The 15,071-nt window shown below is 40.2% G+C and overlaps 1 protein-coding gene across 3 annotated transcripts; it reads left to right on the forward strand.

The window, feature by feature from the left end:
• The first annotated feature begins 346 nt into the window (after positions 1 to 346).
• LOC124182391 (calcium-dependent secretion activator) lies at positions 347 to 13,914 on the forward strand. 3 transcript variants are annotated; one of them, XM_046569593.1, is made up of 15 exons: positions 347 to 587; positions 2,820 to 3,388; positions 4,148 to 4,315; positions 5,001 to 5,492; positions 5,589 to 5,995; positions 6,087 to 6,551; positions 6,676 to 7,035; positions 7,252 to 7,491; positions 7,616 to 7,919; positions 8,355 to 8,511; positions 8,695 to 9,146; positions 9,614 to 9,772; positions 9,929 to 10,045; positions 10,401 to 10,639; positions 10,817 to 13,914. In XM_046569593.1, the coding sequence occupies exons 2-15, from the start codon at positions 2,936 to 2,938 to the stop codon at positions 11,022 to 11,024; spliced, it is 4,221 nt and encodes a 1,406-aa protein (XP_046425549.1). In that variant the 5' UTR covers positions 347 to 587; positions 2,820 to 2,935; the 3' UTR covers positions 11,025 to 13,914. The 3 variants fall into 3 exon arrangements, with proteins under 3 accessions (XP_046425549.1, XP_046425551.1, XP_046425550.1); XM_046569595.1 differs by having other exon boundaries at positions 7,616 to 7,916; XM_046569594.1 differs by lacking the exon at positions 347 to 587 and adding an exon at positions 843 to 957.
• Positions 13,915 to 15,071: the final 1,157 nt, after the last annotated feature.

Here is a 15,071-nt window from a genome sequence, read left to right on the forward strand (position 1 = left end):
GGTCATGCGGGTTGGAGACGATTTCATCCATTCTAAAAAAAATTTCCGGGTGAATTCGGGTAAAATTATTCGAGGGTTTTCGAGGCTGGGTTGAGATATTTTATGAAAAACTAAGACTTGTCATTTTATGGACCGATTTTGCGCCCACGAAATTTTCGGCGATAACGTGGAATTCATTTTTATATCCCGTTTCGCGCTCCGGTCTTTTTTCAAACCGTCAACCGAAAGGCAGGCGCGCACCCTGTCGGGTGAAATTTTCATTTCTAGGTTAGCGATTGTGCGCGCGTCAGCGTGTGGATCTTGAGTTTAACTCCGTTCCCAATATACAGAGGGAGCGAAGCGCACTACGACAGTCTAACAATCAATATGTTTGCACTGTGTTCTCCACGCGAGCTCGTTGGCTCGCAGTTAGTTCGTTGATTCTTCGTTTATAACGTCAAACTATTTTTTTCCTTCTTTCTTTTCCATTCTAACGCCCCGATCGTTGTTGGAGTGATTTACAATTGATCATCATCATTGCCCACCGAAGCGCAGGAGGAGGATAGCGGACTGCGATTTTGAAATCGTCGAACGCGCGGATATCCCTGGTATTGAAACTATATCTCTACTATTCTACACATTTTGTATTTATTTCAAATTTTATAAGGTGGATAATTCTTGATATATTACGGCTATTGTGACCCGTAATTTTAACGTAACGGTGATCTTTTCTCCCCCATCCTGTAATAGCTTCGTAGATTTGAATCTCTCTACCCTCGTTCAAGGCTCTGTGCGTTCCTATCACCTGTGCCTTGAAAAAATGGATTTGCCATTAAGCTCACAGTTGAGCATTTGCTATTCTACTCGAACGAGAGACGGATATCTCCAACGTGATTAATGTGACTTTCCATAAATGCTGGCAACGACTTAACGATGCATGTTAACTACGTGATTATTTAGTAAAATTCTAATTACATGGTATTTACAAATAATTATTTACATAGATTTTAGTCACGAGAGACAAAAATTGTGTAATTTCAAATTAAACTTTTCACTTTTGCCCCCTATTCCCAATCGGTGACATTTTTTTTTATTTACTTTTTGTTTTTTATCCCTACCAATATATATTCAACCGGTAAAACGTGAATCAATTTTTTTCGTGACGTAAGTTTAGCTAATCTTGGATGTGTTTAGGATACGAACTGCCAATATGTACATGCTTAAGGCTCGTTTAATCTCCGGTAGACACGAGATTCGATAATCTATAATAATTCTATAATAAGAACATGTTCACCAGCTATTTGACTTCTCCAAGGGTCACACAACATAATCTGATCTTGTTATTAGACCTCCGAATTCCCAGGTACAATTAACAAGTAAAACGGCAAATTCATCCCTCAAAATTATTTTGAAGTGAGAATTTCTATTTTGGAATTGTTGAGGGTTGTCGGGAACGTTGTAACCGATTCGTCGAAAGTAATCGATCCCACCCCGCTGACACCAAAAACCTTATACCAGTTCAATCCTTCGTTATTTACTTTTTTTTCGCCTCTTTCAACTTTCATCGAGGGGATCGACATTCCGTTTGAATTCGCTGCCTGTGTCATTGAGTACCGGGTACTCATCAATTCTACGCATTGCCTCTAAAAAGTTTTCGTTACGTTTTCTTTCGTCGTTCTCTTTTGTTCCTTGAAGAGCGTCATTAGCTTTCTGTTTTTCAACTCATCACTATGCTAGTAGCTTTTATTCCGACCTGCCTTTCCGTGTTTTGTTAGTAAAAAGTTGAATGATTCAAGGACGAAATACTTTATTATGATCTTCGAGCTCCTAACCTTCCGGATACAGCTGACGCGTATTGAAATAGCTACAGTTGTCCTTTTTTGTACTTGTCAAAAAACCGCAAAAGCTGAATTACTCGGGGAGGCGGTTTCGATTTTTCTCTGCGCTTCGTGGTCGTGAAACTAATTTGGTTTCGCTTCAAGGTCACCTTCAAAAACAACCCTTCACGTTCATCTTTATTACGGCGGTTTAGTACTCTCGGATAAAATGGGAAAAAGAACTTCTGGTACTCTTTTACAGTGATTAAAATGAATAGCTCAAGGTTCTGCTCAATTGATTCGACAGGAAGACTCGATTAATAGGATCGTTCTATATACAGTAAGGCTTCGTTACCCGTAACTATAAACAGTCCGACTTTATTCACGGTACGCCAATAAATGTACGGTGACTTTATTTCCACTGAAACAAAGCAATCGTTTCGGGATAATCCTACGTCTTATTTCGATTGTTACTTTATTCCACTTATCCGTTTTCCTCGTCTCTTTTCTATCTTTCTTGGAGTATCTACTACAGATTTGGCGCAGGAATGGTTCGTAGGAATGATTAAAAATTCTTACATTGACAAGAGCAATATCCAGTGACAAATTAGTTTTTGTTTATTCGAAAATAACGAATACATGACAGAAAACCAGGCTTACAAATTCTTCGTCTAATTGCGGTAACGATACGTATAATTACGTAATGCGAAACTGTCCCGTTAAGCTAACGATATTTCAAGTGGTTGAAACGAGCGATAGTGAACGGCAATGACCTAGTAACTTGAAAAAAAAATATGCTGGTAGCTGGATTCAATCATACCGGTAAACAAGAATCGCGTATGGAAATCAGGGGTCTCGGTAGTGTCGCGAGTCAAGATACATGAAATTATATCTCTTCTAATGTACTTTCTCTCCCTACGTACATAATATACAGACCTATGAAAAATCTATTTCCGAACAAGAGTATCGGGGGAATAACAATGCGATAGGTTGGAGCTAAAATTGAGATTGTTCGATCCGCAGGACAGGAACAGCGAGCTGTATAGCCGAGGGGAAAGTTCGGATAGTGGATATTCGAACACGGCTACGGCAACGGCAGACCAGAACTCGAGGACCCCGACGGCCTTGGCGTCGGCACCATGATAGATCCGAGCTCCTCCGAGGAGGAGACAGACGAGGATCAGAACCACCATCGCGGGGGAGACGGTAGTTCGCACGGCTCCCACGGCTCCCACCACCATCATTCTCACCCTGGTGGTGGCGGGGGTGGCGGGTCCGTCGGACCGACCGGAAGTAGCCTTGGTTCCGTCGGAGGTGCCAACCATGTCGGGGGTCACGTGAGTTCCTTGGGGACTCACGGCGGCAGTGTTCATGGTCCCCATGGAAGAGGCTCCATGGGTTCACCGGCGCTGGCCGCTCAGCAGGAGGCCGTCGCCGCTGGCCTCGATGTGCCCAATTTGTCAAGTGCTCGGAACTCTTTGTCACCCTCGATGGGCGCTGCTCAGGACGCGATCAACTACGCCCGATCCTCACCCAGACCGACGAGCCCTTCACCGTCTATCGCTAGCGAAAAAACCGAGGCCGAATTACAAGTAAGTCCAGGTGGACTCGAGGTTGGACTACCTTGTGCGGATGTGTCTTATACAATGTCCGTAGATAAACGAGTGGACATGGAAAGGTCTTTTCGCATGGTAGCCATTTTTGTTCCAGTTTTTGTATAGCGTGTAGGTTTTGTACTGCAGTCTGACATGATGCAATAGCCATATTTGATCATACTGAAAATTCCTCGTTGACGGACATTCTCTTGTTCTCTCATCTATTTATGGACCTTGGTCTTCCAAAATTCATTGGCAATTCGGTAGTACAAAGTTCCTTTCGTCCTGCACGTCGAGATGCACAGTTGCACAATGTCTAATGATGACAAGCTGCATATTTTAGAAGACACTGTGATGATTCCACGTTTGTTTCACCCGGGATATTGTTAGTCGTATCATGTAGTGCACGACTCGCTCGTGAATTATCGCCATACTGAATTTACACACTCGTATATTTGCGGCTTTATCGAGAACACCGGTGTTACTGGTTCATGAATAGTTATGAGAAGACCGCCGCTTGAAATGAATTATGATAACTTTTTAAACTCACGTATCGCGATCCTTGCTACGGATAACTTGTACTGCGGTAGCATGATCCTTCATAATTTCTTTTCGAACATATACCAGGCGGTGTAGAATTGACCTTTTTAATCCTTTTAACGGAATAAAAGTATGACGTTTGATGGACTGTTGCACCTACGTGTTGTTTAAAACGTGATAGTTCACGTACCGTCGTTCACCATTTCTCTCATGTAGGAAAAATTGGAGCGCGAGGAAGAGGAACGCAAGACGAGAATACAGCTGTACGTCTTTATCTCGAGGTGCATCGCTTATCCTTTCAACGCCAAGCAACCCACTGACATGACGCGGAGACAGATGAAGATTACTAAACAGCAATTAGACACCTTGGGTGCTCGCTTTCAAGTAATTTCGTCAGGCTTTATTTAATCTTCACTAATCAGCATAAATTACATGTTCATTAACATCACATGTGACATCAAATTTCATCGACTGGAGGTATTCACGTTTCGCAGACTTGGTAATTGATTTGTCTGATTGTGAGGCATGAAGGAACGAGTTCAATTTGCCATCCTAAATAACTATGGATCTTTCTTGATACTTGGAAGTTTCTGTGTTTTATTGAAACAGCAAACAACACCGCGAACAATATATCTGTAGATATATTTGGCGTTTGATGGTTTTGCCGTGGAGGCGGAGACACGGATCTAAACACTACCTTGAGGTGTCTTTCTTTGTTAAGATTCACCGTATTTTCAATATCAGTGTCACGAGAAGCCTTTCAAGTATGTTAAGTAATTTCCCGAAGCCTTTCACGCTCGATCTTACGTTTGACACATGTAACCTTCACTCTGTTGGTATCCGGTGCAAATTGAATCTAACTGAGCGTATAGATTGTTTTTTTTTTGGATGATTTCCGCAATATCCGTTCGTGATCGTTCGACCGTGGATTTCTATAAATTAAGTCTTGTTTCCTTTTACTTGTTATTAGGAAGTTTCTTTTTCTTTTTTTGTATTCCATCGGCATATTTCGACTTAATCTTGGGATACAATTGTTGATAGGTAATTTATTTTTTTAAATTTACAACAGAGTTTTCTGAAGGGCGAAACTCAGATAATGGCCGACGAGGCGTTTCACAACGCGGTGAAGAGTTACTACGACGTATTTCTGAGATCCGAGAGGGTAGTCCGTATGGTGCAGAGCGGTGCTTGCTCTCAGTACGACTTCCGCGAGGTGTTTAGGAAGAACATTGAGAAGCGTGTTCGATCCCTTCCGGAAATCGATGGTTTGAGCAAGGAAACCGTCCTTACCTCTTGGATGGTCAAGTTCGATTGTATATTCAAAGGAACGGGTGACGAGGACTCGAAACGGCCGTCGAGAATGCAACAGCAATCGTTAAACTCCGAGTTGATACTATCTAAGGAACAACTGTACGACATGTTCCAACAGATTCTTGGGATTAAAAAGTTCGAGCATCAGCTTCTGTTCAACGCCCTCCTGTTGGACTCAGCCGACGAACAGGCTGCCGCCATCAGGAGGGAGCTGGACGGTCGCGTGCAGAAGGTTAACGAAATGGAGAAGGTGAGGGGAGATTTTTCGTTTAGAAAGAAAGAAAGGAAAGCCATGCGTGTAGGTTGAAAAGTGTGTTGTTTGACTGGGTGTCGTTTGTCGTTGAAGGACCGGAAGCTAATGCCGCGGTTTCTCTTGAAAGAGATGGAGTCGCTCTACATCGAGGAACTCAAGTCGTCTATCAACCTGCTAATGGCAAATTTGGAGTCCTTACCGGTCTCCAAGGGTTCGATAGACAGCAAATATGGGCTGCAGAAGCTGAAGCGCTACAACCATCGTGGTGAGCGCTCCCGCTGCCGCAGTCAGGGTTCTCTCGTTAAGCTGGAGGGCGACTCCGCCGACTCCGACCCCCAGCTGACAAAGATGGATGTCGTGTTGACTTTCCAATTGGAAGTAATCGTGATGGAAGTCAAAGGTCTCAAGAGCCTTGCGCCAAATAGAATAGTATACTGTACGATGGAAGTTGAAAGTGGCGAGAAGTTGCAAACAGATCAAGCCGAAGCTTCGAAGCCCATGTGAGTCTCATTTCGAGAATATGCGATGTTGTTACATCTTCTCATCACTTCCCATCGGCATTCTCATACCGCGATCATATTATCACCGCAGGTGGGACACTCAGGGTGACTTTTCAACGACACATCCACTTCCAGTTGTCAAAGTAAGATTGTACACGGAAAATCCTGGCATGCTTGCTCTCGAGGACAAGGAATTGGGCAAGGTGATAATACGACCAACGCCGTTGTCCTGCAAAGTGCCCGAGTGGCATCGCATGACGGTGCCGAAGAATAATCCCGATCAGGATCTTCGTATAAAGATCGCATGCCGGATGGATAAACCGCTGAACATGAAACACTGCGGATATCTTTATGCGCTGGGAAAGTCGGTTTGGAAAAAATGGAAGAAGCGGTACTACGTGTTGGTCCAGGTCTCGCAGTACACATTTGCGATGTGCTCGTACAAAGAAAAGAAAAGCGAGCCTTCGGAAATGATGCAACTCGATGGCTATACAGTGGACTATATCGAGGCCGCTTCTGCTAACTTGATGGTCGGCATGGATCTCGAAGGCGGAAGGTAATTGATTCGGAGAAAAAAAATCACAGAGCACTTCGTTCTTTGCCGCCTGCGGTTATTCCGTGACGTTCCTCCGACAAAACGATACTTGCATTTAAATTCTGCTCTCTTTGAACTCTGACAGATACTTCTTCAACGCCGTTCGGGAGGGAGATAACATAGTGTATGCTTCGGACGATGAGAACGAGTGCCATTTATGGGTAATGGCGATGTACCGAGCGACGGGACAATCGCACAAACCTACACCGCCGGTTTCCGTCGCCGATAAAAACTCAACGATAAGTAAAATCCAAGGAGACGCTGACAGAGCGCGAAAACACGGAATGGAGGATTTCATCAGCGCGGATCCGTGCAAATTCGAACACGCCATACTTTTCAAAATGTTACAGAACCTGACCCTCGATTACAGACTGAACGATCCTTACAGTTCGCTCGGATGGTTTTCACCTGGGCAAGTTTTCGTACTGGACGAATATTGCGCTAGGTATATATGTATATTCATATACATATATATATATATGTATGTATATATATATATATATATATATGCATAATATGAATATTGGAATATTGATGTGTAACGGTCGAGTTGTGATTGTCGAGCTTTGTTAGGATCATCTGAAAATCTTTCTTTTGCTTCCGTACCTTCTTCGGTTTTACCTTTGCGTTTGCTTTTTCTCTCCCCTTATCTGCACCGCAGGTACGGAGTCCGGGGATGTTTTCGACATCTCTGTTACCTGAGCGATCTGTTGGACAGAGCTGAACAAGGCATAATGATAGACCCAACGCTGATTCACTACAGTTTCGCATTCTGCGCGAGTCACGTTTACGGCAATCGTCCCGACGGCGTTGGCTCCATAACTCAAGAGGAGAAAAATAAATTTCAGGAAGTGAAGGAACGGCTCAGACTCTTGCTGGAAAAACAAATCACTAATTTCAGGCACGTCGTTCTCTCTCTCTCTCTCTCTCTCTCTTTCTTCGATCAAATTTTCTTCTTTTTCTTCTTCTTCTTCCACTCCTTTCTCTTCTCGGCTGATTCTCATTTATCCGCGTTGATTGCACAGGTTTAGCTTTCCGTTCGGGAGACCGGAAGGGGCGCTGAAAGCAACGCTTTCGTTGTTGGAACGAGTCCTTATGAAGGACATCGTGACGCCCGTACCCCCCGAGGAAGTTCGTGAGATGATAAGGTCATGTCTGAACACGGCAGCCTTGGTAAATTACACACGGCTGTCGGCGGAGGCTAAAATAGAGGATGACCTTAGCGGCGAGGTCTGCGTATCTCCGGGGAAGAAACTCGAGGATCTGATACACCTTGCCAATCTCTGCGTCGACTTGTTGCAGCAAAATCAAGAACATTATTCGGAGGTATTAGTTAGGTTTTTAGAATCTCAATGTCAATCGGTGTTCGTTTTCTTTTTCTTCTCCTTTTCATTCTATTCTACTATTTTCTCTCTCTCTCTCTATCTATCTATCTATCTATCCATCTTCCTCAATATCGTGTACATACATGTGTTGTTCAGGACTCTCGAGGATTGGGACGGACTTGGTAAGGGTCCCAAAACCATGCGTCTTTATTGCGTTTCTATGGTTCATGATCCTCAGCTACGATACCGATATGTGGCATATATGTTGTTACACCTGCTGCGGTTTGAAAGAAAGGGATAACTCGAGGGTCCTGTAGCATCTCAGGACGGCGACCCCACCGTTCTGGGATTCAAGCGAATGACGATGACATAAATTGCCCTCCGTAAATGTGTGCTGTCCAATATTTTCACATTTTGCTCCCACTACACCGCACCGCAGGCGTTTGCCTGGTTTAGTGAAATCATGGTCGACCACGCCGAGATCTTCTGGTCCCTGTTCGCCGTCGATATGGAAAAAGTGCTGAGCGAACAGCCGCCCGACACCTGGCACAGCTTCCCGCTCTTCCAGGTACTCAACGATTATCTCAGGACCGACGGTGAGTTAATTGATATCACGATTGTTCAGGTATGAACGATTGTAGGCGTCAGTTTTTAATTACGTTAACACGGTGTTCAGATGATGATGAAAATTACTGAACACCGGGATTGTTATCGCGTAGCGAAAAGAAAATGACAATGACATCGTATAATATTGTTTGAAAACACTGATTAACGCGCAGACAATCTGAAGAATGGAAAGTTTCATCAGCATCTGAGGGACACGTTCGCCCCGCTGGTTGTACGATACGTTGATTTGATGGAGACCTCGATAGCTCAATCGATACACAAAGGCTTTGAGAAGGAGCGTTGGGAGGTTAAGGGAAACGGTTGCGCAACATCGGAGGATCTCTTTTGGAAGCTCGACGCTCTCCAGTCATTTATTCGCGGGCTTCATTGGCCGGAAGCAGAGTTTAGACAGCATTTGGAACAGCGTTTGAAACTGATGGCTTGCGACATGATCGAATCGTGTATACAGAGAACGGACAACGCTTTTCAACAGTGGCTTAAGAAAAGCGTCACTTTTATATCAACCGATTACATAATACCATCCGAAATGTGCGCCATGGTTAACGTTATTTTAGATGCCAAAAATCAGAGCTTTAAACTGTGTGCTGTCGATGGCGTTGACGTGGTGAGTTGCGGAATTAACGAAGAGTCATTGATCACTGGTAACGTGCCTGAACTTGTCCTCGACGATACCTCCGTTGCATAGTACGCGTAATGCTCTTGCACTTTTCTCGAGATTCAAAAATAATCTCTTCCTTGATAAAAGAAACTCAACCGAGTAAACAAGATACAGGATTTCTTAATGCCTGAGTTCGGTGAATCGGATAATTTGGTTCGTGGTCGTAAATGGGTATGAGTCAAAGCAAGCAAGTTTGTACATTTTTGTCTTCTTTCTTTTTACTGCAATTCTTCAAGCCAAGTTGCCTGCAGCTGTTGACGCGAACGAAAATTCCAAGCCCTCTTGAAACCGGTTTTTTTTTCTTCACTCGCGACTGCATGGTGATCTCAAGGCTCCTTTTATGCATGCTTCCTTGTTTCAGGTACTCGCCGCAATAACGGTCGACCTTTGAATAATCGTTTCTCTATTTCTAGCATCAATATCACACGAAAATAGACGATCTTATCGAGAAGACGTCAGCCGGTATGAATCAAGGAATGATTAATAAACTAGTTTCAGTATTAGAAGCAACGTTATCCAAACTGTCACGGTACGATGAAGGATCGTTGATTGGTTCGATTCTGAGCCTGGCGGTAATGATTTTCCTATATTAGCATAATGACCAAAAAAAAAAAATCGAAAAATCACGTCTGACATCCACCGCGCATTCAAAGATGTCTTATTGATCTGTTTACACGGCTTCCTCTTCCTTGTGTGTAATCAATAACGCGTAAAATTTGACTCCCCAGAAGGTATCCGGTAGCGGGAAAGAAAATGGTCAGGCTTATGTGAATTTCACTAGAAATTGCATGGATCAAATTCGAAGCAAAGTCATAGACGAACTTTGGATACTCATCTTCTTCGAGGTAAATCGATTTCACACTAGAAGTTTTCACCGAGAAATAAATTAATCGCATCAACAACCATTGAATTGTACGAGAATTTTTTTCATACCGAGCACAATTTAATGGGGTTACATTGAATGTAAATTACATAATACTCGTTTTTGCCGCTGTGATAGCAAATCGTAGAGTGAAGTATAACCAATCAAATAGATCATGCTTCATGAATAAATGATGAATATTTTTTTATTTTTTTTTTTTATGGTAATTGCTCGAACTTTTAAAACAATATGACGAAAATTGTTTTAAGAAAATGCTTCCCAATTCTAAGACACAAAAATTGAGAGAAACATCTTAACCAGCATAATGTTTATTTCAGCAATGGTACACCGCGCAAATTCAGATGCTGTGCAATTGGCTGTCGGAAAGGCTTGACCATAGTCTACATTTGTACCAGTGCACGTGTCTAGCTCATATTGTTAAAAAAATATACTCCGACTTTGAGTTGCAGGGAGTAATGGAGGACAAACTGAACTCAAAGACATATCAAACTATATTTCAGCGAATGCAAACCGAGGAAGCAACTTGTGCCTTAACCATGTCCGCTCAGAACGAAGAGTGAGTTTTTAACGATACCTAGAATGAAAGAATTTAAAGAAAAGTCGCATGTTTCGCGGGGCGACCGCCAGGTGTCGCATTATTGTCGCAGGCGAGAATGAGGTCTGAATTGTTTAAGTACTCGACGCAGTTCTTGTGTCAACATTCTCACAGCGTACGTCAAACGTGTTATTGCAGAGGATTTTCGGAAAACGGAAACGACGACGATACCGACAGACCGAAAGCTAAGGTGACCGTGGTAGAGACCGTGGCCGGAGATGACGCCAATTACGTGTCAAACATAACCAACGTGACGTCGAACGTTGTCGGTAAAGTTGGGAGCATGTTTGGCAAGGGCATCGGAGGCCTCTCCACGAAATTTGGCGGTGCGAGCAGCTGGTTTTAGCTGCCTAGGTATTTAGGTACACACATTAGCGCCGATCGACACGACATACACACTCCGATAATACGGCACCTACTTGTGCACACCTTAAACCTACGCCTCGGTCGATCATTCGATCGGCATTGTTTCCCGATTTTGGTTTTTAATACCGGAATTTCGTTGATAAAAACTAATTGCTAGTTTATTAAACAAGGAGTCAAGTAGAACGAATAAGAGAGGAAAAAAGATACTAAAATACATATACGCATAAATTATTATACCTAAATAGGTTCGTAGATTATTATTTATAATATACTATAAATAGTTCTATCGAAACTTTTTAGCGTTGTAACGTCTTATATATTATGATTATCGATATAATTTAGAGTTTGGATTATTATGCAGATTAGCGGATTTAACGCGAAATTCATTGAATTCTCATTTAATCGAATAATGTGCAATTTTATTCAGGCTTGACGTGTGGACAGTTTACTTTCTTTCTTTCGTCAACTTGTCACAACGGTAATAATCCTCAAACATACCGATAAAAGTAATTACTAAAAATCCACACATAGAATAATGAATATTACGTGTAAATAATTGTCCCGTTATTGTTTCATTTATAAATATCGTCGAAAATCAGAACTGCAGGTGAATTTTAAGTGACGATCTATTGCAGTCATTAACATTATACATTCACAGCCGTCGCCAACGATAAATTATAAAATAATATGTTACATACCTAATTGGGAAAAATTAGGGCCTAGCTACAACGAGGCGCGATGAAATAATTCCCCGGAAGTATATTATATCGAATGAAATGACGATGAAGCAAAGTAAAATATGATATATAGATATATAAATTAGTAATAAAATAGATTACGGTATTGCGTAGTCATGTATAATTATTTAACGTTAATTGATTTACATCGCTATCATATACAACACAAATATCTGTTCGAATAATGAAGAAGAAAAAGAAAACAAAAACAAGTCAAAGAATTATTATCGATACGATATACATACTTATACTTACCGCATAGTACACGAATTTACATAGATTGTAATATTATTGATTATCGCATTACATAAGTACGAATACAGTTCGTTTACTACAATAAATTCACACACATACATTCACATGCACACACGCACATGCACACATTCACATGTAATATAGGTGAATATTTTTACCGTCTCATTTTTTTAGAGTTTATTTTTAACGATCGAGCGAAGTGATTATCACCTGCATTCCCTTGCGGAACTTACGGATTGAAATTCGATTGATTTCAAATTAGATGGTCTAATACGCATAGACATAAATGTACAGAAATACGTACACGCATGAATAATAGTTTATCACTTTAATGATATACATACACATACATGTATACATAGGTACGAGTTAATGAATTTAAATCTGATACGAGGAATCCTAGCGAATTTTGTTCGAATTTCGCCGTAAATAATCTGTATAAACTAAATATCATCTAAATAACTAAATACTTTACCTGTAGTAAGAAAGGCAAAGAGAAATGATGATATCTTCTTATTCGCTACTCAGTAATTACCCTACAATCTTACAACATTCAACTCCTATAAACACGATATTGAACTGATCAGTGAAAATAGTGTGTTGAAAAAAGTTCATTGACTGTTCATTCTAGAATGAGGCGAGAGAAGGAAAGCGGAGTTAAAAATATAACTTAAAAAGTATAAAGGAAAATTCCATTTATTCTTCGATATTTCATTACATTTACTCTACGGGTCTTTCGGAAGTATCAAGCTTCGTACATACGATTCTCTATTTCATTTATGATATAAATACATGGGAATTGATATCAATATTCTACCGAAATATGCACATATACTCGAGTTGTGTGTATTGCAAGTATTGCTCATTGTTATTATTATTGTTATCGAATCGTTTCGTTTGAAGGTTTGGATAGAGCTGGAGGCTGAAGACAGAATTAAAATGAAAAGTATAACACGAAAATAAATGAAAAATCTTCCGACATCCACTTTTGGCAATGACTGTAGGTGGCGATGGATGAACGCTCGCCTTTCTTCGGGCTTGAATAAACCAGAACGTAAATAATAAAAGTGAGGGAATAAGCAGCAAAGAAATCATATTAAGTAATAATCTATTACCAAAAAGATGATTAAAAACTAAATAAAACATAATATATATATATATATTATATATTATGATTAACAATTATTATTTATTATAAAAGCGTTATACTATATTGTATTTAATTTCTCGTTACGTTATCATATTATATCATAATTACACCACACGATGACCGTTAACGATTAGTAAAAAGGAAAATAACAATGATAACAATAATTTGTTATATTATATTAATCTTATAATTATATTCTACATTTAGATAATTATCACAGAGTATATTGCGTAGATGAAGAATTGCGTTGAAAACTCTTATAGTGGGTTGAATAAAAAATTTAATTAAAAGCGGCCGAAAGCAGTACCGTAACAATGTGTCGTCGTCAGGATTATGTTGTACTCGCAATTTAATTGACCCAATGAAAGTTCTTCAACCTTTCGGCATGTATAGTTGACTCTGAATAATACATTTCGATTGCGTATCCAGTGATGATAATAATAAAAATAATAATAATAATCGCGTTCGTGCAACTTATATACAGCTATTATATCTATATTAAAGAAGAAAATACCGCGTGGTTATGATACCTAGATCGAATAAAAAAAGGTACGCTGCCGCAGAGGACTAGGTTAGGGGTAATTTACAATTTACATAACTAATGTTCTATCCTAATTCTATTTAACTTCGTCTATCAACTGTTGTTCTCTCTATCGTTAATGAAAATCAGTCCAAGCGCTGGAAATAAAAAAAAAAAAAAAAATTTAACAAAAAAATGCTAATAAAACGTGATTAAATAAAGGAATGAAAAAAAAATACGTATATATATATATTAATGATGATAATGATTAAAAAAAATTCAATTTTTCTCCGCTTTTACTTAATTCCTTGTCTTTATTATATACATATACGACGTTGTGCACAACGCATGTAAACATACATATTATAGCTAGTTATATAAAGTATATCGCTGATTAATTATTATACAAATCGCAATTAATTTATTCAATCTATTGACGCATCGCGCTAATTCTCTCGTTATATATTTAAATCATACCGATAATGATAATAATGATACAATACGCGTATAATTGATAATGGATTATACATATAGTTAATCTACTATGATAGTCGAGTAATATTTTGTTAGATGAAAATTTGGAGTACTTGAGAAAGTTCGTAATATAATACATATGTCAGAGAGTGTTGAATTTATGTAAATAAATATTATAAAAATGCATTTTAATGTCAATATTTTCTAACACGCACAATCCAGACTTTAATATTTGTATTTCCTCCGCCGATTAATACCCATTGAAATACTCAGTCACAATGTTTGATCTCTCTTATTTTTTGGTCTATATTTTTGAAAAAAATTTAAACATATCTGGATTAAAGCCCACAATTTATTCAGATTTTTTTGCCCTTTAAAATTGAATGTTAACGAAATTTACGAGGCTGGTGCCATCTGTGACGGTAGATTCTGAATTATTATAGTTCGCCAACTAGTAGCGTGAGATCGAAAGTGGTCCAAAGATGATCAGTTACACTGACATTGAGCGCAGATTATATGTATATACCTATAAATAAACGCGTTACATATGACAGAAATTCGAAATATCGGCTAAAGTATAGTATTTTTCAGAGTAAAGTTTGCCCTCGGAAATTAGTTGCGGACTGATATGCAGCGTACGTCGTTTGACCGAAGAAAAATCGAAGCATTTCGCAACTGGTTGAGAGCCTCGTTCGCACGTAATATCGTAACGTTACGCCGAATCTCGCGGATGGCTTAGTAGCGCGAATTCGAAATGCGCGCGTCGAGCGTCGAGCGTTGATTGGCGGGCGCGTAATGAGTCGCAAAAATTGACGAATCAGAGACGATTGAGGCAAATCCGCGCCCTAAGCGTCGAACGTCATCGCGACACAAAATTGGTTGTCTGCTTTT

Source organism: Neodiprion fabricii, chromosome 5, assembly GCF_021155785.1.
Source record: "Neodiprion fabricii isolate iyNeoFabr1 chromosome 5, iyNeoFabr1.1, whole genome shotgun sequence".
NCBI lineage: Eukaryota > Metazoa > Arthropoda > Insecta > Hymenoptera > Diprionidae > Neodiprion > Neodiprion fabricii.